We start from the raw sequence: 25,374 nt of genomic DNA on the forward strand, positions 1-25,374 counted from the left end.
TTCCTTATTTACAAACAACCAGTTCACTGCTCTGGGTTCTCATATGGTAAAATACTTCCAAAATTATATTTACTCATTTTATTAGATTTAGGCACTGTCTGATGCCAAAAGGATTCTAGGTAGCCCACGATATTAACAATGAACAGTAGAAACGAACAAGATAGCATCTGCCCAACTAATACATGAGATGAAACTCATCTAACTAGGGACTTTATCCTGCCTATCCTTATGGCTTTGTGAAACATCGTTTTTGTGGTCTGTATGTTCTCAGATTTGCCTTTCTCCAAAATGAAACTTTTTTATGTGTTTGGAGAAATAAAAATGATTCAGCTTCTTCATGACCTCTTAGATGTCTTGGGCATTCTCCTGTAATTACCAAGAAAACTCACTTTACCCTATAATTGTTCTAATCCTATTAATTCCCTTCTAGCCAAATCCCCACCAAATTCATAACAATGTCCTGCAGAGAGAAGAGGAAAAACTGCATAACAAAATCTATACTTGCATTCACATCATACTGTATTTCCACATTGCTACCACATCTATCTCCTAATACCACAAAGGAAATCAAAGATTATCTGTTATAAGATTTAATATCCATTTTGCTTTAATGCTCCACTTGAATAAACCATCTTACACACAAAAAGGAAATCAATTGAATTGCTTTCGGTGCCCACCCATGCAGCCCTCCTTAATTTATGGGCACTTGTAATATGCATTTTTCTGTTATATACAGGCATGCACGTACACAAACACACACACACACAATTTTTATGTGAGGAGTTCTGCAAAGCTGTCAAGCCACTGTTACTCTTGAAAGATTTTTTAGGTCACCTAAACCAGAAGAGCCAGGAGACAGTATGAGACAAAGGTCCCTACAGATTAGGAAATAGATTGCGGCAAGTTCCGTAGATCCAGGGTTTCAAAGAAAAGACTGGTTTGTGACAATAAATATCTATTTACCTAAATACCTATTTATTGTGACAATAAATACCTCAAAACTGAGACAGGAATGGAAAGCTCAGCAAGATCTAAGGTGTAGAATCTATATGTGGAAGTACTCTTAACTTTAGAAAGTATTAGAATACGATGTATGGGACAACAATGCTACTACTGAATAACAATTGTCTACTAAAGGCTATTAATGTTGGTTTCTCCCAGTATTTGAGGTAGCAAGCATCTCAGTGCTAATATCTGGGAATATCAGCAGGTGTCCCGCAATTCTCCTGAATGAATTATCTGCTGGTGCCGGGGTCTTCAAACTTGGCCCTTTTATAACTTGTGGACTTCAACTCCCAGAATTCCTCAGCCAGCTATGTTGGCTGAGGAATTCTGGGAGTTCAAAAGTCATAAAAGGGCTGAGTTTGAAGACCCCTGTGCTTGTGGATGTCTGTAGATGTCTGGTTGATAACTGTTGGAATAGAAGACTTAAACTTTAGAATGAAGCAAGTGGGTTTTTCTTCTGTATTATCAGAACAATTTTAATACAGAAAAACTACTGCATCTATGTATTTATTATTAACAAGGAGTCAGCTGGTAAAGATGATCTTGTAGTGCTAACGGCATCATTTGTCTATTATGCTTCAGGAACTAGTTTTAAAATGGGACCAGATTTCAGCTTTTATGCCATAACCCATCATAAAGATGACTGACTTCTCCTCCCTGTGATCCATATCCACTTTGTTTGTTTCTGAAGAAATTGGGGTGCGACATATATTAATAGTGGATCTAATTCATTCCTTGTATAATTGGAAAACCTGCCTTGCATTGGCCTCCAGCTAAAGGACTAAATATCTGTGATGTTATGTGTTGTACATCATATACCATTATCTTCTGGATTCTGGGTTCAAATGCTTAGGATCAAATTGAGGAGAAGAATGTGTTTTGACTAGAATTATATTTAGGGACAATCAGTTTCTGCCCCTTAGACTGCATGCCACTTTTGGCTTTTTTTTTTTTAGCCAAATGAAAAATCATGGAGGCATGAAAGAAAGTGAAGAGAAGAAGACAATCTTGATTTCAGGAACAGCATTAACCATCACTTCTTCAATGGAGATGGAAGAATGGGAATAGCATTCTGGAAGCTCACTACAAATGTGAGTGTTGTCCGTGGTGCTGAAGAGATACTAAAAGAGAGTATCAAGAATTGTCATATGCCAATCTCAGGATATTTTATGGTCAGATGGATTCCACGGAAGTTGGAAATCCTTTCTTTGTTAAAGGATTTCAGAGTTTCAGCCACCAAACACCTACATCCTTCAGAGTTAATCTTTCTCCCCATGTTGTCACTTTACAGCAATACTGAAGTGGGTCTTCTCTTTTTTCAAGTTTTCATATATTATTTTCAAGCTCCTGTACATTGTCACTAAACAAAACGTTGAATTCTGATCTTGTTTGTCTTTATCCTTCAGGAAAATGGTCACTTTTCCATAGGATTAATTAATCAAGCATTCTGCCTATCTTTTTCCTTTCTTATGCCCAAGAAAACTATTGACTTCCCCTTCACTTCTTTGCTATCAAATGTGAATTCACTAAATACACTGAGTAACATTACTATTGTCTCCTTAATCTTTAACATTACTTCAGGCTTTCATTTTTTAAAAATCTTTTGCTCTCATAATGAGCTGTTGTATGTATTTATTACATGACTAAGAACGTGGTGATGTTTCTTTGGCATCTGCTTTGATTCCTGTTCTTTTAATCCCACCTTTCTGTTCCAATAGCTATCGCAACAATTTGTGTCCTTGTCTATTCACAGCCTATTTTGAGCCACCATATTTTTGAGACTCAATTCTAACAGCAATTGCTTATTCATTTTAAAAGTTTTATCTTTTAATCAAAAGAATTCTTGCATATCCATTAGTCTCCCACATTTATGCAATCAAGGACTTGATGTATTCAGTAAAATAAAAGTAAGGATCCTCCTTGAATTATTTTGCTCTTTTCAGTGTTCATCTCATGATAGCTGTTTGACTTATGTTATTTTGCCTTCTACTATTCATTGACATTTCTATTCTAGGTGTCATCTAAAACATTTCCCTTTAATGCTAGCCTATCACATTCATTACTTTTCCTGTTGTGTTTAGGGTTCCTGAAAGTTTATTTTTCATAGATTAACTTCTGCTTTTCTCTTGGGGCTCAAGGTCACATACATGCATATTTCCCTTCCTTTAATCCCAACAATAATCCTATGAAGTTGAGCAAGAGAAGGTGACTGGTGCTGAAGCCACCCATGATTTTCCATGTTTTAGAGTCACTCTGAGTCTGGGTCCTGGTTTAACCACTACATCAAACTGGCTTTATGATTATGGTAAATTTTGGGGAGATTTATTTATGGAAGGAAGAAAGAAGGCTTGAAAAAAATGAACAGAGGAAATTTGGTACTGGGGCACTGGGACACCAGTAGTAGTGACAATTAGAGTGAGAGATGATGGAAGAGAGTTGTTTCATTATCATACTTGGATAATTTTATAATTTACCATACAGTTTCTATTGCATCAGTCTGCATGGAGTACAAGGGTCTGAATGTTGCTTCTTAGTATTATAAGCTATAATATAATATTATAAACTAGGATATTCCTTTCCTATTGGATGGATTAGGAGAGAGAGCTCCTTAGAGCTCCCCCTGTAGATGGACTGGTTGAAACAAGTTTGAAGACAATGCTGACTGAAGTCAAGCCGTTCAGGAGGAAGAGGTGAAAGAGAGCAGACATGACTTCAACCAGTATCATCTTCAAGCCTGCTTCAACCAGTCCATCTACACTTAATGCTACAGAAACTGGAGAAGATCCAGTTTGGTTAATCTCTGAAGATTTCAGTTCTTGATTCCAGGACCATATCCATTGTTATCACTGGGTCTACATGTATATCTGCAAGATTAATTTGAAATTTACTTTTTCTAGAGGGAGGTGGATGGGAAGGGGGAAAGCAGATCACCCATTCTGGGTGTTCCTCATGGCCATCTTTTTTATGGAGCTGTCAACAGATTACGTCTGAGCAAATGTAGACTTCCATTACATATTGAAGAAACATTAGTAAGAGAGCCATTGTTCCTCTCCTTTCTGCATTAGTTAGACTGCACCTAGAGTTTATGTCCCATTTTGGCTACCTCAATTTAGGAAAGATGTTGACAAATTAGAATGTGTCCAGAGGAGACTAAAACATATGAAGAATGGTTGCAGGATTTGGGTTTGGCTAGTCTAGATAAAAGAAAGACTAGAGAGGACATGATAGCAGTATTCCAATATTTGAGGGAGTGCCACAAAGAGAAGGGGTCAACTTATTTTACAAAGAACCAGAAGGCAAAATAAGAAACAATGGATGCAAACTAATCAAGGAAAGAAGCAATCTGGAATTAAGGAGAAACTGCCTAACAGTGAGGATAATTAACCAGTGGACACAACTTGCCATCAGAAGCTTCATCGCTGCTTCATCATTGGAATTTTTAAAGAAGAGACTGGACAGTCACTTGTCTGTAATAATATAGGATTTCCTGCTTGAGCAGGAGGTTGGACTAGAAGACTTCCAAGGTCCCTTCCAACTCTATTCTGATTTATTATAATCAAGGAGATAAAGGGATGGAAGGAAACATGAGAAATGTTGGAGGGATTGGCTATGTTTAAAGAAGGCTGCAAGGAGTTACTTTGCAAAGAGCTGTCTTCAAGTATCTGAAAGCTAGCTCATGGAAGAGAGGGCAGAATTGTCCCAGAAGACAGTAGAAGAAACAGTAAGTTTAAATTAAAAGGAAGTTCTTTTCAGTGGATTTCAGGAAATAATTCCTAACAACCTTACGAAGTGGTTGGCCCTCCTTTGCTGAAAGTATTTAAACTGAGAATGAATGGTCACCTTTGGGGGATGCTGTAGTAGTGCACTCCTACAGGGCACATGAAATGCAGTATAACTAGTCCTTGACTTAAAAGCATTCATTTAGTGACCAAAATTACAACTGCATATAAAAGAGTGACTTATGACCATGTTTCATACTTATGACCATTGCAACATTCCTACGATCACATGATCAGAATCTGGATGCTTGGTAATTGGTTCATTTTAAGACAATTGCAGTGTCCTGGGGTCATGTGATTCCCCTTTCGTCACCGTCTGTCAATGGGGTTGTCAGATTCCCTTAACAACTGTGTTACTAGCTTAACAATTGCAGTGATTCACTTAACAACTATGTCAAGAAAGGTCATAAAATGGGGCAAAGCTCACTTAACAACTGTCTCACTTAGCAACAGAAATTTTGGACTCAGTTGTGGTAGTAAATCAAGGATTACCTGTATATCATACACTACTGGAACTGCGACCAGGCACAGTTTATTAATAGTTGATTCAAGGCTGGACTAGTTGGAATATTGGAAATTTTTGTATTCAATTTTTGCCCAAGCACCCAACTCTGGAGTGAGATTAATTTAAATATTTTGTCCTATTGATTAATATAGGATTAATATAATAGCCATATAATGCCATTTATTTGTTTAGCAAATTTACATAGCTGCCCATGTCACACACATGAGTCTGGGCGGCATGCGACAAAAACAGTTAAAAACAAATAGAAGCAACTATTAAAAATAATTAGACATAAATAAAAACCAAGATTATGGGTGAATGAACAACGTTCTAGAGATAGTACAACTATCTTGCAGGCTCTCTGTTCCCATGGGATACCAAGGTTGTTGGGAAAACCATGTTTTAAGGGCTTTCCACATGGCTGATAGGGAAGGGCTAAATTTATCTCAGGAGGAATGATATTCCAGAGGGTGAGAGCCACCACAGAAAAGTCTCATTCTTGGATCCCATCAGATCTTAAACAAATGGGAATGCCTCCTGCTGGAAAAAGTCACCAGAGATAGACACCACAACCCCAAAGAATGTGGGAGTGAAGCCAATGAAATTTCAAAAAAATTAGTGCAGGGTTAGGTGTCAGGTGCAAAAGATCAAGTCCACACATGAAGCTCCAGTTAAACTGATTTATTACCACTCACTCCAATTCACAGGAATCTGCTCAAGTAATGGTGAGCACCTGCTAGGACTTAGATAAGGATCAACAGAATTCAAGGAGGGTTGGATTTAGCTTGCTTGTGGCTATGTAGAGATTCTAGGCTGATCCCTTTTTTAACTCCACCCCCCCAAGTTCTGCTACTCCTTCCCCTACATTAGGGTTTCAAACTAAGCTTCTTTGTTGGTGGTGGGTACTGTAACATTTGGGACTGAATGAGATGAACATTGCAACAAGAGTAGTCTCTTCTAAGGGACACACTCTTGCCAAATTCCAGATGCTGCAAAATATCCGTCAGGAGTATTTTTACTCTATTTTCCATGTTGTGGACAGATTTTGGACAGTTAAATGTGCATACATAAACACAAGGACAGAAGAACAAGAATATTGTTTTAAAAATCCTTCCTTGAAACTGCTTTTCTGTTTAAACTACAGTATATGAGGTGCAAGAGACAAAAGCTCGCAACAGTAGAGCAATAAGGCATAAATCATACTCAGTGAGAAGGGCAAAGTGTACTCCGTGAGTGACAGAAGGCAAAATAAATTTGTAATAAAAATCTCAATGCAGCAAGTGAAAATAGTTAACATTCAGCTTCGCAGGTCTGCTGAGAATGAGTGGCATCCAGCAAAATATATCTTTACAAACTGAATTATACACTATACCCATAATTCTGGGACCATGAGTTCAAATTCTCTGAACTAAATGGATATCTGATGATCAATCATCTCTCCAGGTCTCTTTCCAGTTCTCTCCACTGGCTAACAAAAGGCACTATTGCACACAGAAAAACAAGAAAAAGAAATGAAGTGTGGAGTCCTTGGTGTCCTCTGAGCACAAATATTTTCTTGCAGACATTTCATTACCCAATTCAGTAATGTCATCAGTGCTAGCACACAGTTCAGTTCAGAAAATATTCACTTTGTGTTTTTGAAGGAAATGAGGTCTGGAGTTTTTATGGACCAAAAGCCAACCCACCATATTCACTCATCCCAAAATACCTGTCCAACTTGTGCCACTTCCCATCTGGATTCAGGATTCATCAAAATCTGTTGCTTTTTGACCTTTCTAGTAAACACATAATAGGAAAAGTAGTTTTTAAATAATGTGCTGCAAATACGGAGGATGACAAATAGAAGAGCTTTTTTAAAAAAAGGAAAAAAAGGAATGTACATCTAATAATCTTCTTGCTTGTGCTGACTTTTCAGGCACTTTACAGCTTGTCTTCAGCAAAACTGGTCTAAAGTGTAGGGTGTCAAAGTAACCTTGAGAATCACCCAGAGAAGTGACTGTGACCTTAACTGTTTGACACACAAATGTTCAGCTAGCATTAAGCATCTAAAGGAACCTTCGTTTAAATGTAGCAGCAATAAGAAGTGTTAATGGTCATGTTTCCAGTAAGAAGGAAGTCATTAAAGAAAATGCCATTCAGGGCAAATCTTTATCCATATTTGGGTCTGTGAGTAGACAGCTTGTGGAAAGAGAAAGATGCAAAAACAGGCCAGGTGATCACAAAGCAAAGTGTAGCTGGCTTGTTTAGTTCTATCATCCATTGTGTCAGAAGTAGTTAATCATAGATGAACAGCAAACATTAATAGTTTTCTCACGTCTGTGATGATGAATGTCTCACCCCTGTGAAAACAACAGTGTGGCTTAACCCTTTGCATTCCAGCTTAGTATTGTCAGCCAGCCCTAACCTTGTTTGCATTCAAGAATCTTCTCTGGCAACAATCAAAGGCAGACATTTCAAGGCTAAGCTGATCTTCAGAAGTTTTCCTATAATTAAAATTTAAATGAGAGAGAGTGAGGAGGGGGGGGGTGCCTTGAGAAGTGATGTTGCTCTGCATGTCCCCTGGCTGTCAATTGCAGCCCCTCCTCCCCGCCCTCAACCCACAAATGGCAAGGACATTTTCTAAAGCAGGGAGCCTCCTGATTCTTGAGAATCCTTATTTACAGTATGATTGGACAGACCAGTAAATCCACTTGCACTGATGATGTTACCAAGTTTGGCAATGAAAGGTCTTCAAGAGAACAACCAAGCTCAGAGAGCACCCAGGATCTGATAGCTCCGATTTTATCCCTCCCAAATTGTTTCATCACCAGGCCATGATTTTTAGACAGTCTTACCCTACTGTTTTTTATGCTGTAAAAACCAAGGAAGTCAGGAGAATTATTCATTGTGCCAACAAGCCTGCATTCCTCTGAGTTTCTCTGCTGTGAAAAGACTCCAGAAAGAAGCAGGGGCTTAACCTACTCAAGGAACTTTCTGAAATGGAAATTTTGTCCTTCATCTCACAGAGCTGTTATAAGATTCCTTGATGTTCACGCTGATCACCCACATAGACTTTAATTGTGAGAGGAGATTTGTTAAGGGAAAATCCAGCTCTTTCACCTAAGAGATAAACTACACAAGAGTAAAATATACAATTGTAGTGCTTTTTTTTAAATTATGGAAAGTGCCTGGTGACCATTACATAGGGAGGTGGGTAACTTAATCCCTTCCCATAACTTCTTTTTATAGTCCCCTTCCCCGGTTTATTTTAGTATTTTTTTACCTTTATTCTAGTATTTATTTGTTTGTTTGTTTGTTTGTTCGTTCGTTCATTCATTCATTCATTCATTCATTCATTCATTCATTCATCTAGGGCAGGGGTAGGCAACCTTGGCTCTTTTATGACTCATGGACTTCAACTCCCAGAATTCCTGAGCCAGCATGGCTCAGCTTGGAAACCTCTCCTTTCTCCTCAGCATAGCTGGCTCAGGAATTCTGGGAGTTGAAGTCCACGACTCATAAAAGAGTCAAGGTTGCCTACTCCTGGTCTAGGGATCCAATGCATGGATTTTTCTAATCAAAAGAGCTGTGGGAAGCATTTGGTTTTCCCCACTTTCTATATCAGCGGTTCTCAACCTGTGGGTCGGGACCCCCTTTGGGGTCAAATGACCATTTCACGGGGGTCACCAAACCATGCTGTCTGCCATTTTTTTCCCTTTTCCCTAGCTGTCCTACTCCCTCTTATTGGTGGCCACACCCACTTGGGGGTCACCACAACATGGGGAACTGTATTATGGGGTCACAGCATTAGAAAGGTTGAGAATCACTGTTCTATATGGTGGTCCTTATTGAATAAATAAAGGTAGTGGCCATCAGCATATGCATGGTAGAGCTGTCCTTTTGTTTGATTCACTTAACTCATATATCCTTTCTTTTCATTTTTGTGCTGCTCTTCCTCTTTATCTTCACTAGGAAATTAGGAATTCCATGACTCTCAAAATGTTGAGTTTCCTTCACCACCTCCAAATAACACAGTATCTTTACGTCACGACATTCAAGAAAGTCACGGAAATTATTCCATTTATCAGTTCCAAGCTTTTAATTCATTTACTAGTATGTCACTCTATGAATACGAGAATGGAATATATACCAGCCTAAGGTGCGAACTAAGAAGCCAGGCAAAGATAACATGTTGTTGCTGTTAGTTGTGAAGTCATGTCCAGCCCATCGCGACCCCATGGACAACGTTCCTCCAGGTCTTCCTGTCCTCTACCATCTTCTGGAGTCCATTTAAGCTCACGCCTACTTCTTCAGTGACTCCATCCAGCCACCTCATTCTCTGTCGTCACCTTCTTCTATTAAAAGATAACATACTTTGACTTAAAAGAGATAGCTATCAATATTGTTTTTGTTTGTCACTGTTTCATTAGGACACTTTTAAATCAATTTAAAATATCCTAATCAAACTGATTAAGAGATGCAATTGAAGCCCTTACTTGATGTTAGAGGCTGTCAGGATATGGATGGGGAAAAACAGGTTTAGGCTAATTCCAACAAGACAGAGTGGCTGTTGTAAACTCTCTAGTTCCAGGAGACTTCCAGCTTTGATTCTAGATGGTTTCTGCTCCCCTCTTGAGAACAGATTCACCATCTGAGAGTCTTTCTGGACTTGCTTCTTCCTCCTCCACAGCTTATATAGCTTGTGTTCTTATGTAGCAGTTGTGATCTTTTCTAGACAGGAAAGCTTTGCTGATGATCCTTCAAGCCCTTGTCATCTCATGTTTAGAGCACTATAATTCACTGTACCTGGAACTACCATATATGCCGGCGTATTAGGCGACCTGGCGTATAAGACGACCCCCGTCTTTATTGCCGAGCCGCATTCCTAGAACGTCGTCTTATACGCCGGAAACTTCCAGTATTTCCGGTGTATAAGACGACTTGGCATATAAGACGACCCCCGTCTTTGCTGCTGAGTTTAGCGCTTCCGGAAGTCGTCTTATACGCCGGCATATACGGTACCCTTGAAAAATCATTGAGAGAATATCGCTAGTCTAAAATGGAGCTGTATTTACTTTTCTAGAGGTTTTCTAAATATAGTTGGCATTGATTTATTTGAAGTTATCGGCACAATTGTAGATCGTTCAAAAGAGAGATACTGCGTCATGAAAGGAAAGTAATACATTGAAAGTTTGTAATATAAATCACTCTGTATTTTATCTGTCATTGAATAAACAGGGTGTTTATTGAATAGGTTAAGAACTTGGCAAACCTTATCTGATTTAGAATTAAAACAGATTCAATACAATCAACAATGCTAGATGACTAAAGCAATAGAAAAAGAGTCATCTGGAAACATAGCAAACTAGATTCAAGAGTCACTTGGGAGCAACACACACACAAAAATACAGCAGACTACATTATATCCATAAGACACTCAGCATAAACTTCCCCAGTGCTAGTTGGTTGCTAGGTTACATATGTGCAGAACTTCTAAAATTAGGCTTGCATCTTGGATGACTCCTGCTATTAGTTTGTTCCTGGATGTGATTTGCTGTTGTACACATGACAGAGAACTAGAATACTTTTCCAAGTTTTTTAGTGTTGGGTCCATGTGATGTGCATAGCATGGAATTGTTTTAGAGGTAAATGCAAAAATATTGTATAGTTCCTTCCTAATGAGTGAAATGATGCCACCTAAAAGTGGAATTGATGGGATTTGGGGCTGACCTGCTCTAGAACCCCCTCAGTGACTTTGAAGAAAATTGGTCCATTTTAGCTTAGTATTGTCTCTAGCTCCAAATAGAGGCTTTCTATATGCTAGTTTTTCACCCTATTTAAAAGATGCTAATGATTAAAATTGGAATATTTGGCATATTTGTTCTCTCATTACATTCATGCATCAGAGCGAACCATATGTTTTGACCAAGATTTGCTGAATAGGAACATAGAAACACAGAAACCATATAGTAGAAAAAGACCTAGTAGTCCATCAATTTTGCCCTTTGAAGGTTTTTTTAAAAAATTGGCAGATGATAAAACATGTATTTATCCCAAGTATGTTTGAACTCAGTTACTGATGATTGACCCATTATCTTGGTTGGAAGTTGGTTCCAAGATTCAACTATTGTTTAAATGAAGTAATATTTTTCAACATTACTTTTGAACCTCCCTCCTGACAGTTTGAGTTATGTCCCCATGTTCTTGATTTTTTTTGCTTTTCTGGGAATTGAAGTCCACAGGTCTCAGAGTTGCCAAGGCTGGACACCTCTGCTATATAACCACTTGAGATAATGGCAATCACATACCTAACTAAACAGAAGCAATGCACATACTTCATCAGCTTAGAGGCAAGAATCAGTAACTCTATCCAAGTCTTAGGATTTACCACATTGTGCAAATATTGATTAGGTGACATCAAGTTTGGTGTTCACCCCTAGCAACCACAATAAATAGATTTCCTCCATGAAGATCTATCCCTAACCTGGTCCTTCAGGTGCAAATGTGTTTAATAAATCCTGAAATAGAAAAGGCCAACTGAGATAAAAAATGCTGCCATCCTATGAAATCGTTGGAGCTGAATGTTGATTTGGAGTAAAAGTCATCCTGATTGAGTGTTTGGATACCTCTGACACCGCTATTGTTCAGCATGTTTTAGTAATTGCAAATCTGGATTCAATTATCTTTGCACGCTATTGCATCTATATTTTTTTTTCTGCAAGCAGCTTTTCCTCTCTTCCAGAAACCACACCCAGATGATTGGATTCCTTAACTGTGACAGAGTTTTAAGGAGTGTGAAGCAGGTACAGAATCAAGCTAAGGAATAAACTATTTGAGCCCATGTATGAATTTCCAGTCTAGACTGCTACATGATTGATATAGTGACTTAACAGAAATAGCCGAAGACTGAGACCTCATTGAGGAGAGTTCATTGCTATGCATTTTTATATCCTATAATGTCTTCTCTTCACCATGAAAGCCTCTGATAGTACTACTCCATGTACAAACAGATCAATCTTGCCTTATAATTGAACATTTATTGTTGTCTTTAAATTGATTATCTTTAGCTAAGGATATTTTTGTTATTTTTTTTTTCAGAATGCATGCAAATCTTGAGGGTTCTTTAAATGAATTGATGAGTCCCAACGTGATTGTTAGAAGTACATGTTTAGACACAAATATCTTCTTGATTGCCAGCATTATTCTGGACAATAATACAATAATACTAATACATTATTCTGGACAATATCAGTTTGCAGATATTAGCAGCTGAAAAGCTTTAACAAAATCACAGGGAAATACAATGTTGATTCATAAGCAAGTCTAATTCAGAAGAACTGATTAATCTTCAGTTAATCAATACATTTTAAGAAAAACTCTCCATACTGATTTGTTCTCAGCCACCAATTTTTCAATATCTTTTGTTGTTGATCCCTTCGTGGACAAAGTGAAGATTTAACCCCACTGACATATTCTCAGCAAGGATTTGGAGAGGATTTGTTGTCTCATTCTGACTAACAATGCAGTACAATCTCTATGTGTTTTTTGTATTGTAGGAACAAATAAAAGGTCATCTCTAAATGGACAGATCAGTTACATCTGTGCACATGTCGGAATATTGTAAAGACCATGTAGGGAACAATGTGCTTTTGGATACATAAAACTTATAGTATATCACAAAAAAATACAATCACTTAATGAGACATGGCATGACATTCAGCTAGGCATGTTTATAAGTACTTTACTATCACCACTCTGATACTTTCATGGGACAGATCTATGGAGATTCTCAATCATCCAAGTCATGGTTGTCCCAAAGGTGCTTTTTCCAAAGGATAACTGGACTTTCTTGTTTTTTTCCCCCCTCTTTGAAAGCATTTCACTTCTCATCCAAGAAGCTTCTTTGGTTTAAAGAACAGACCCAGTGAGGGTTGCCAATTTTCTTTTTTCTTCACCTGTTGGTCTTCTCTCTTCCTTGGGCACAGAATCCTAATTTTATAATGCAATATCAGAAAAGGCATCAGAAACAATGGCCAGTAATTAGTTCAGGAAGTGGGAACATGCACTACCGAACCACTTCATTATTATTACTATCTTGCCCTTGCCCTTGTCAACTTCTTATTCAGTCCTGGCTCAATAAAGCAGAACAATCTCTGAAAAGTGAAATGCTCTCAATAACTGAGATTATGTCTGCCTTCCAGCCCTCACGGTTGACTCCTCCAGCTAGATCACCAGATCCTTGGTGGCCCCAGCTGTTGCTATGAAATGGCAGATCACTATGTAATAAAGTCTTCCTTATCCATGACTAGATCCTAGAGAAGTTGGCTGGTCTGGTTTGTACAGTTGAGGATCAAGGAGGGCTCAGAAGGCAGGTTCCCCTCCCAGAGATGTGCTCTCTTAAGTCCCATGGTTGGCACTAGTCCCCACACCAGGGTAAGGGAAAAGGGGCGCATTAGGCCATATGGGAGATAATGATTGCTTTCAGGAACTGCATCACAGATAATTGGGTGTGAGAGCTTTGGACTGAAGTGTGCCTTTTTCCTCAAGAGGCATTATTGATTTGAAATGTTTTGGGGCAATTTTGGCACAATCTCCAATCTGCTCTAAAAAGTTGTGATGGCTGGGTTACAGTTACAGAAGAAACTGGAAGAAACAAACAACAGTGGGTGGCTTAGTTTCTTATGCCTCAGATTTGGGGGTAGGGTTTTGACGCCTCCATACCCCATAGATATTTTGTGGTCTATATACGGGTAGTCCTCGACTTACAACAGTTCATTTAGTGACTGTTCAAAGTTACAACGGCACTGGAAAAAAAGCAAACTTACAACCGTTTTTCACAGTTACGACCTTTGCCAGCATCCCCATGATCACGTGAACAAAATTCAGAGGCTTGGCAACTGGCTCATATTTATGACCGATGCTATGTCCCAGGGTCACGTGATCACCTTTTGCAACCTTCTAACAAGCAAAGTCAATGGGAAAGCCAGATTCACTTAACAACCGAGTTACTAACTTATCATTTTTCAGTGATTCACTTAACAACTGAGGTAAAACGGGGCAAAAGTCATTTAACAAATGTCTCACTTAACCACTGAAATTTTGGGCTTCATTGTGGTCGTAAGTCGAGGACTACCTGATTTTGTAGTTCCCTAAAATAGGTCAGGATCTATAAAATATTAAAAAGGGAATTACAAGCTATCTTGGATGTTTATGATGCAGATGTTTGTATGTAGATGTTAACTCTTTTTTTTAATGCTACAGATGTTAACTGTGGAAGAGGTGGCTTGCCTTAAACCTAAGTTCCACAACCTCAGGATCTTACACAGCCTCACTGGCTTATTAAATACTATTGACAAACTATTTCTGGTGCATCCTGATTGGGTTAGAATGAATGCCTGGAAGCAAGAATCTAGTGAAACAATTATGAACAGCTTTTAAAAGTGTTCCAACAGCATTCTGACATTCCAGTACAATTAGAGTTGGCCTCACGAGCTCCTACGGCTCTTTTGTAAATGGTCTCTTACCAGACGTTTCCTCTCAAGCTGAGCTCATCAAAGTTAATTGGGAAAGCCAAACTCCTGATGCAAGGCTGAGTGTTACTCCTCATTATGCTAGACAATTGGAAACTGAAAAGGAAAATAACACAGAAAGCCTCAGGGTCCTCCAGACCACATCCTTCCAACTGATGGGGAAATTTGCATTCCAAACATCTGGTTCAGAATTTCCCCCTCATAGCTGAGCACAAGGACACAGTGATTTCCACTTCAGTCAAGGCCCCTGGCAGCCAATTCCTACAAGGCTGCTTTTGATGTGGACAAATGGGAGGCCGAAAAGACCAGCGTCCCAGGATTTTGTTCGGACCTGTTAAGAGTGGCTATTCCTAGCTCCATGGTTCCACATCCCTTGAACCCTTGAAGACTTTCGTTCAGAACTCCATTCTTGGTTCTCCAATTATGTTAACAACACTTGGACTGGTTTCCACGTTAGTAATTCAACTTATTGAACAGTGCCTAATAAAAGAGGGAAATGGGATCTTTTTTAGGCAATGGGATTTGCAGGTGAATACAACAGCAGGACAGATGGTTTAGTGATGGCTGTACCAGGTCTTCTCTGATGGGTCACAATGTCTGGGAAGTAAATCTGGTGGTTGTAGGAAACCTTCAGTTCTCAGAGAATGGAGATATAGAGGTAGTTGCTATTGTCTCTCTTGGAGGCAATGACTGTTGGCCTCCTTTACTCATTGGATGCAGAACAGTTATCCCAAAACAGGTTATTGCAGGGGTCCCCAACCCCCGGACCGTGGACCAGCACTGGTCCACGGCATGCTAGAAACCGGTCTGTGCAAGCAAGCGAAGCCCCAACTGGTCCCTGGTGTCCAAAAGGTTGGGGACCTCTGAGTTATTGAATACAGGTAGTCCTCGACTTACAACCGTTCATTTAGTGACTGTTCAAAGTTACAACGGCACTGAAAAAAATGACATGACCATTTTTCACACTTATGACCATTGCAGCATTCCCATGGTCACGGTGTTCAACATTCAGATGCTTGACAACTGGCTCATATTTATGATGGTTACAGTGTTCCAGGATTGTGTGATCCCCTTTTGCAACTTTCTGACATGCACAGTCAACGGGGAAACCAGGTTCAATTAACAACCATGTTACTAACTTAACAACTGCAGTGGTTCACTTAACAAATGTAGTAAGAAAAGTCATAAAATGGGGCAAAACTTACTTAACCAATTGCTCACTTAGCAATATAAAAGTTGGGCTCAATTGTGGTCGTATGTTGAGGACTACCTGTATCGGAACACAGATTTTTCAAAAGTGCTGGTGTATGTTTTTGTGTAGTTAGTGAAATTAAATGATATAAGGTGTAGGAAGCATATCATATAAGGAAAAGCTATTGTTTTAAGGTGGAGAGAGAGAGAAGGAAGAAGACAGAAGAATGCAAAACAATAAGTAATCCAGATCTTGATGGTGTTTGCCCATGGGCATGGGTGTGCATCAGAACAAAATTCTACACAAATCTACTTAAAAGTTTCATCTGAGTTCAGTGGAATTTACTTTCAGATAAGTGACTGCTGGGTTAGTTAATTGCTTTCTCAATTTATTTTATCCATTGTGATGTCCCTTTCTTTGAAGTACGGATAGTTTAACAGCTTGAATGTAACATGCTTTGCCAATTCTACCCCATTTTATGGCATTCAGAAAAGGTGACTCTTCTGTTATTACCTTTTTTTAGCTTTATGTGTCCTTAGCCTTGTTATATTCACAGACCGTGCTTTGCCTGAGTACAGAGAATGAGCAGTGTGTATAAATAGATAATATAGACACAACAAAACCAATTCATTTTTGGCAGTTATGGATATCGCTATCAATTCATGCAGGTGGAAATTTTGCTGGATTACAGGCAGCTTTGTTGAATGTTTCTCAAATTTAGTTGGTTGCTGAGATTTACTGAAATGAGGAATTTTGAAGTCTCGAAGACACTTAACCCCATCTCATTGTTTGAGTCTTGAATGCACAGTAGTGTATGGAGCAATTGTGAATAATAAAACTAGAAAGTGGTTGAACAATCATCATAAAAGTCTAGGTTGACTCCAAGGATGAGAAGAGCACCCTCATAAGTTATTTTTGCTGTAGCAATCAAGTAAACAGTTGCTCAACTCTTTTAAATTGCCAGGCAGATGGTCCATCTTTAGCTAGAATAGAATAGAATAGAATAGAATAGAATAGAATAGAATAGAATAGAGCTGGAAGGGACCTTGGAGGTCTTCTAGTCCAGCCCCCTGCTCAAGCAGGAGAACCTATATCATCTCAGACAGATGATTGTTTAACTGTTTAACTGAAACAATATTTCCCAACCTTGGTAACTTTAAGACATGGGTCTATGGAGATTCTCAGTCGTCCAGGTCATGGTTGTCCCAAAAGTTGTCCCAAATGAATTGAAGAAGCTTCTTGGATGAGAAGCAAAATGTCTTCAAGGAAAAACAAAGCAAGTCCAGTTGCCTTTTGAAAAAGCACTTTTAAGATATGTGGAGTTCAACATGCTGGTGGGGAATTCTGTAAAATGAACTCCACAAAACCTAGAATTGCTAAGGTTCATAAACACTGAATTGAAGTAATCAATTCAGGCAGGTTTTTATAGAGGCAGAGTCTCTCAGTTTCATGCTGGTTTTGCTATCACTTCAAGCAGTATTTCAGATGTTTCTCTCAGTCATCTAATATGGTTTGATTCAGTTTTGTGTTTTATTTCCAGAAGACATAGTTAAGAGTCTTAGTCTGTTTGTGTGACTATCTGTAGGAGGTCTTTTTCTCTATTGATGGTGATTATCTTGATTTTTCTCTTTAGAGGTCTTGCTGCAAAACAAAGCCTTTAACTCACTGACTTCCAAAAGCCTAGTGTGGGTTGTTCACCTTCCCTAAACTTAAATAAATCCATAATCTTGGCACAGACTCCAAAGCACCCAAAGGTCAGACAAGGAACAACCCATGGCAATTGATAAAGGAGAGATTCAACTTAGAAATAAGGAGAAATTTTCTGACAGTGAGAACAATCAGTCAATGGAACAGACTGCCTTCAGAGGTTGGAGGCCTTTCAAGAAGAGATGGACAGTCACTTGTCAGAAATGATATAGGGTCTCCTGCCTGAGCAGGGGATGGGACTTGATTACCTATAAGGTCCCTTCCAATTCTGTATACTGACTCTACAGCTTCCTTCCACCTGGACATTATACCCCGTCATAGGATGATCTATAGTAGGATACAGAAAGAGGGAGCATAGTTCTATTGATACTTCTGGACCTTTTGACCTCTTTTGACCATGACATCATTTTGAAGTCCTTGGGAGACTTGCACCAATGCTTTGTCACGATTCTGTTCCTCCCTTCAAGTACTCTCAGAAAGTAATATTGGAAAAATGGTCTTCAGCCCCTGGAGAACAATCAGAGGGAGGGGCGCCCAGCAAAATGTTACTTTATATTTTATTTTCATATCAACATGATGCTGATGGGAAAGATTATTCAGATCTCTGGAGTTAGTTGTCAACAACAATGCAATAATTCCCAGCTACTGAGCTCAGATTCCTCAAAGTGGATGTGGGAGAACAATTAAGTACAGAGAAGGGAATGTTGTAAGTGATCCTGGAATCTTAACTTCAGGTTTCAAGAGATATTTTCATTCCAGATGGGAATTGCCTCCCCCAATAAAGACAAGTTTACAGTCTGATAGTTCTTTTGGATCCCGCATTGACATTGGACAGCCAAATAACCTTGGTAGTAGTGAGTGTCTTTGACCTCAGCTGATAACTTAAGTATTCTTTGGAGAATAGTTCATAGCCTATTCATAGGCTACCAACCTCAAAGTTAGATTCTTCATATACAATCACATAGATGGTGAATGCTGCTTCCTGGAAGTTACATATAAACCCATATTGAAACAGCTTTGCTTGCTGAGAGGCATACAAGGTGTGTATGTATAGAGTCGTTGATTAAGATGGACATCTATAGAAATTGAATGAATAAATATCTCAAAGTCCATGGTGATTGGGTATGATCCAGAAAATGGAGCAAGCAATTATGATTTAATGTAATCTTTTTCGACCTTGGCAATTGGACAATGTGTGGACTTTAACTCCCAGAATTCTCCAGCCAACAAGCTTGCTGGAAAATTCTGGGAGTTGAACTTCACACATCTTTTAGGTTGCCAAGGTTAAGCAACACTGATTTAATGTATAAATGTAAAAACAAAACAAGAAACTTATAAACACAATTGATCAATTTATGTACCTTTACCAAAGATGGGAAAATAGTAAAGAAGTTTTAAGATATATAAATACTGGTGGAATAATTGGGGGGGGGAGTCTCAAAGAACGAGTTGCAAAGTACGGAAAATATATGTATTTTCTGCCCATTTGGATAAGTGGAAGATTTAGTGTGTCAGGATAAAAAAAAAGTTGAATGAAGTGGGAAAGGATTACTAAAATATTGGCATATATAGAGATAGGCTGAAGGATATATGGCTGCTGAATAAATGGGGATTGATTGCAGAAGTGAGTGAAAAGGAGGAAAGAAGCACATTAAGGTGGTTTGGCCATTTAAAGAGAATGAATGAGAATGAAATTGCAAAACAAATATATAGAGCCAGTGGTTTGAGAGAAAGAAGACTGAGAAAATTGCTCAGTGAAGATATCTTCTGAAAAAAGAAGGAATTTACAGGAGAAAAAAAAGTATAAATGTAAAATATGAAACGGAGGAAAGAATGAATGAATGATGTGTCAGGCCAGAAAGGCATAGAGCTATTGTCAATGCTGAATATATAGCTAGACTTAGCTATATTTATTTCCTTTTCTTATCACCCATCATTTTCAGGTTTTATTATTTATTCCTTTTCTCTGCTTTGCATGTTACTTAGCTGGATAGAGAATAGCATGATGGATATATCTCCATGTCAAAGGATGAAGGCAGATTTTATTAGCTAATTCAGGTCAAGGGTTAAACTGGTTCATCCCAGACAGCAGCTTGAGAAAGCCGAATTCTTTTAACCTGCTGTCTGGGCTTGTATGAAAGGTACTTAACACACCAGAGTCCCCCATATTTAAAACGCGGCACCTACTTGCTTTTATTTTTCTTCTTCTTGATGCAGTGCCAAAACCCTCCATAAGAATTCATCTCCGAATCTCCCCTGGAACATTTTGATTAATGTCAATTAACAGCCTGTCCTCTAGCTATAATTTTCAGAAGTAATTAAGCATAATTATTGACAATTATAGACGATTGGTTAGGTCATATGCATACATCTTCAAAACACACGCCACTCCTTGTGGCTTACTAAAGCTACATAAAAGATGGGATTTAGAATGCATTGCTACACTTATTTTGCTAGAGGTCCGACTCACATCATTCAAGGGTCTTATTCTCAGGTAAATGGGCATGAAATTGCAGTTTCGGATTTTGACTGTGACAACAGCAGTTCATTGATAAAGTGCATCAAAATGTCTTCTATAAAAATGGGCATTTAAAGTAGTCCCAAGTACATAATACTTGACCATATTCTAGCAGGAGTAATTGAAAGTTTACTATTGATGATATTGTTTAATGTCCACATTTAGAATGTATGTTTTCTTGATAAATATATATTAGGTTGTTATCTTGCCTTTATTATTTTATAGGTAGTTAAAGGTAGCCAACATACCTCATACTCTTTCCTCCTATTTTTCATTTTGTGAGTTAAGTTGGGCTGAGAGTGAGTGACTGGCCCAAAGTCACCCAGTTGGCTTTCATGCCTAATCCAGTACTAAAACTCACCATCTCCTGGTTTCTAGGCTAGCACATTAACCACTAGACTAAACTGGCTATAAATGACAGTCCAACGTATAATATGAATGTTCCCTTTAGTAATACGTGGTTCATTTCACTGGGATTTGATGAAAGTCCAAGAACAGAAATGCTTAAATCACATAATGAAAAGTGGAGAACTTGTAGTCTCAGTATCACAGTAAACTCCAAATTTCATGTATCTCCAGCAGATACTTTCATTGTGATTACCAGAAATCAGTGGCATGATTGAAAAGGAAGAGACTTTTAAAAAATATCCATGTAAGCACAATTGGTTTAACCAGCTCCCCAGAGCCACTTGATTGTGAGATAGGCAGCATATTAATTAATTAATCCATCCTTTAAAAAACTGAGTCCAGAAAAGCACCTGGAAAATTACCACTTTTGCTATTATGTTATGGCTGTGCCTGCTGAAGTTTTGCTTTCTTTCCTCAAATATAATCCCTGGCCACCAAAATACTTTTTCGTAAGTTTAATTATACCATTCTGCTTATTTTATACTTACCATCACTCTTTTTCATGTAATATATGTGGTTTTCATGGCCAAGCAGTCAATAAATTTCCTGGTTTTTCACCAACTGCGTTCAGAAGTCCCACAGCAACCCACCACGCTGTTTTTATAGTCTGTTTCTCTTTCTTGACATGTAGCAAGCAAGTTATTCTCATTTACAAACCAGATGATCATACTTGGTTTGTTTATGGTTTGTTAAGTTGGTCTATTGTCCGTATTTGGGATAAGGCAAATGCTGATTTTTTTCTAAATTCCAAACAGAAATTTCATTATTTCTTTTATGCACAGGAGTGGAGAAAAATGTGAACTTGAATTTTGATGCAGCACTCACCACAGCAGTCATGAATATCTAAATTCAGCCATTGCCTGGATCTTCAGGACAAACTGCTGCAATGTTGTTTTTTGGTGCTGACTTATTGCAGTGTGCAAAGCAAGACACTGGTTTGTGAATCATGTCTTGTGACTTAGCATGATGGTGATGGTGGCTTACTCACATATCATTAATTTTTAAAAATTGTATAATATATTTATGTATTATATATTTTATAATATAAGAGAAATCGTAGAATTATTTCTAACGTAACTCTAAATAACTAACTCCATAATATTTTCCAGATTATTGGTTTCATTTGAACTTAAACCAATCAGAAGTTGCACGACTCTGAAATAATCCATACGAGGAGTGGAACATGCTTTTTATTTGTATTGTTCCTCTGTCTGTCTGCCTGTCTCTCTATCCATTATCTGTCTATCCATTTCTCTCCTTCCATCCATCCCTATCGGTTGAGTGCCCCTTATGAAGAAATGCAATGGAAATCCCATCTCTGTGAGTAGACCATAAGCATATCACAGATTGAAGAAAAATAAATGTTAATAACATAAATAAACCCTGATGCGACCACCATAAATAAAATCTATTTTAACAAAGAAAGACTCAGTTTCTGTTGGGGCCTTTTACACATCACCACATCTCTTTTCTTTTTCCTTCTTTTTTATTTTTTTGGGGAAAAAAATCATCATCACATTCTCCTTTCACACAACAAAAGATTGCTAGCTGTGTTACAGATACATCATCATCTGAGATTCCCTTCCCAGTCATCGTGTTTCAAATCACAAATCTTGACTGTCCCTTACGGTTGGAGTAATACTGCATCAGGGCTTATCTGCCAGTGGCGCGGGTGGATTGGGCCCAAAGCCTCTGCTTCTGATGTCCAGCTGAAGTGCCTGGGACCCTCACACCTGGATTTTGCCATCTGTTCAATAGACTTTTGTATTAACAGAGTCCTTACATTCTCTGGAGAACCCACATACAGGTATTGTCAGCTGTCCAGATCTGACCTACCTGGAAATCTACCGAAACCCGTTTTACAACCCTATAATAAAATATACAATAACAGAAGTGTATTTTCCTTCTTTCTGACCGTATTTGTCTGGAAACAATAAAGAATACATCTTGATGTCAGTCTCCCAATTATTTAAAGCACAAAGAGAGAGAAAGAGAAAGAGTGAGTAGAGGAAAACCTCACATCCACCATAGTACACAATACATTTTGAGCCCTATATATATAACTACCCATGTTGAAGCTATTGTTATGTTCTTCTACTTCCAAAGAATGAAGTCCATTCTACCCTGAGTATGGGTCCTTCAAACAGCCTTCATAATGGGCTTGAAGTGTTCATCACCCAAGGGTAGAGTGTAAGTGTAATATGATTAGGATGTATTCATTGTATTATGACGTTCAGAAAAAAGATACCTCTTGGTAATGAACAGCAGCTAACAAATGCCAGGAAACCAGAGCACCAGTAAACAATTCTATACTCAAAACAAGCTCATGCTGACACTACAGAACCATTTACAATTCTTTTGGTTGTAACCCTTCCCCCCCCCCAAAAGTTGAAATTTTAGTGACTTTCCCCTCTCTAAAGAGATGTAAACTTTCTTCTCAGACCTGGGTCCTTTAACTTTTACATTTAATGGAGTGTGCATCTGTATAAGTCTATTTTAAAAAGAACAAACAATAATTATCATTTTCTACTTTGTGTTTGTGTTATGAAACCTACAACAGAATAGTAAAGTGTTATTAACCTTTTAAAGTAGCCTGCAAGCCTGAGAACTCAGGAATTTTTTTTAAAAAATGATGACATACTTTAAGAGGGAGAAAAAATAAAATTCTGCTGATCCTGAAGGAATGTGATGGCAAAACAGATCAAGGGTTCTGAAACAATCTTTGTTTAGCTCTGTCCAAAAACCACAATAGATGTCCCTGGTTATCCCAGGGACTTCCACGAGGAAGACATTCCTCTGACATTACGAAATACAAAAGTATTTTTTCCAAACTCTCTTTGACTGAACAAATGCGGAAAATAACATCCACACCTGGTGGGGAAAATGACCCCCTTAGACAGGTGGTGAAAATAAAAAGCCAAGAGAAAGGGAAAAAGAAAAAAGGAGAGATTAAACGAGTAGCTAACTGCTCATTACAGAAAACAACGTCAACTAAAAACATATGGGTGAACGGGGTATTAAATGGATGGCAGCTACTTATGGGAAGGAGGTAAATTTGTAATTATAACATGCTAAAATAAATTTTATCCCTCCCTCCCTCCCCCAAATAAAATGTGCAAAATATATTCACCATGCCAACAATTATGACTATTTATAGACCTTTTGTCTATGACCTCCTCTTAACAGCTCCCTGTTTTGCCTGGATTGTTTTGTTACAATACAAAGCGCTTGAAAACCTACAGCAGTGCAAGTTGATGAAATAATTACATTCTCTAACACTGTGCTTGGGCTACGCGGCTATGCTATGACACAGTTTTTGTTCTTTTGCCTTTTTCGGCTGTGTAACTGTCCTCGACCACCCAGTGTAGAAGACTTAGGCATGTTGTACGAGCCGTATTTGTGAAGAAGATCTTCATTGGTGACGTACTGGAGTCGGCTTGGTTGTGGAATTGGTTCTCCCAGGAAGTAGCCTTCATTGTCAGATTCGGAGGAGGAGGAGCACGTGGAACACCAGTCGTATTCGGCAAAGTAGGGTCCCCATCTCTCGCCAAAATGATTTTGCAAGGCCAGGTCTGAGACAGTCCTGGGACACTGGCCATACAGGTTCCTCCGGGTATTCTGCTCCATGGTTTCCCTGCAGCTTCTTTGCTGCGAAAACTGGTCATAGTCCTCTCTGGCTCGTAGGGAGGGCCTCTCTTTCAACTTATAGTTTTGTTCACTAGTGAGATGAAGAGCATTATCTGAACGGGAACGCCTGGACCGTCGGGGCCTGTGGGGGCGATAACGCCGATCATCATCTCGGATGTTAGTTCGTCTGGGTGTGCGTTCGCTCATCGGGGGATGTCTGATATTGTCCGGTCCAGCCAATTTGTTACTTGCCATCCCGCCTTCATAATCAAAGCTCTGGTGCATCCTTCCATGTGATGAGGTCTCCCTGTATCCAATGGGATTGGCAAGATTGTGTAGGCTGGCTTCTACGTCTTGGTACTGCTGAACAGAAATTAGGCTGCGGACAGATTCGGCACTTCTAAACTGTACAGAAGAATTGAGGGTTCCCATGTTACTCATCTTCTCTGAGACATTCATTCCTGAATCTTTGCTTAGATCTGGCATGGAGAACCGGGACAGATGTTCTTGTCGCTTGGCACCACCATCTGCAGACAGACCTTTTCAAAACAAGAGAGGAAAAAGGATATAGTGATTCTTATCCACATGCTCCATTAATTTTAAAACTATTACTGGAACTTGGATGTACTTAAAATTTTAAATGACAATGCAATGACATTCCTGTGACTCTTTGTACTTTTTATGTATACGTGACATCCAGCGTAACTTCATATTCTTTTCATTTATTACTAAGACCCAAGTACTAGATGATGATGATGATGATGATGGTATTAAAACAATTTAAATTCAGATGCACTAGAGTGCAGGTTTAATCAATCTTTCAACTGAAATTCTATCTTCTGTCATTAGAAATAGACTTTTGTTCTCTTGCCAATTAGCTTTATTTCTCTGTGTATATCTATATCTATATCTACCAATATTGCCTTCAAGTCAGTTTTTTAAATTCCTGGTAATTACCTGCACAGGTCTCTGCTCTTTTATTGGCAAAAGTTTTGAGAAGTGGTTTGTCATTGCCTCCTTCCTAGGGCTGAGACAGAGTGACTGGCCCAAAGTCATACACCTGGCTTTGAGCCTAGGATGGGACTAGAATTCACAGTCTCCCACTTTCTAATCTGATGCCTTAA

General features: G+C 38.6%; 1 protein-coding gene across 1 annotated transcript; it reads right to left on the reverse strand.

The window, feature by feature from the left end:
- Positions 1 to 23,730: 23,730 nt before the first annotated feature.
- On the reverse strand, positions 23,731 to 24,816 carry PRICKLE2 (prickle planar cell polarity protein 2). Its single transcript, XM_039359871.1, has one exon. It carries the CDS (start codon positions 24,734 to 24,736, stop codon positions 23,921 to 23,923), a length of 816 nt encoding a protein of 271 aa, XP_039215805.1. The 5' UTR covers positions 24,737 to 24,816; the 3' UTR covers positions 23,731 to 23,920.
- Between the last annotated feature and the right edge of the window lie 558 nt (positions 24,817 to 25,374).

The sequence above is a fragment of the Crotalus tigris genome, unplaced genomic scaffold, assembly GCF_016545835.1.
Source record: "Crotalus tigris isolate CLP2741 ecotype Arizona unplaced genomic scaffold, ASM1654583v1 scf7180000019139.288180, whole genome shotgun sequence".
Lineage (NCBI taxonomy): Eukaryota > Metazoa > Chordata > Lepidosauria > Squamata > Viperidae > Crotalus > Crotalus tigris.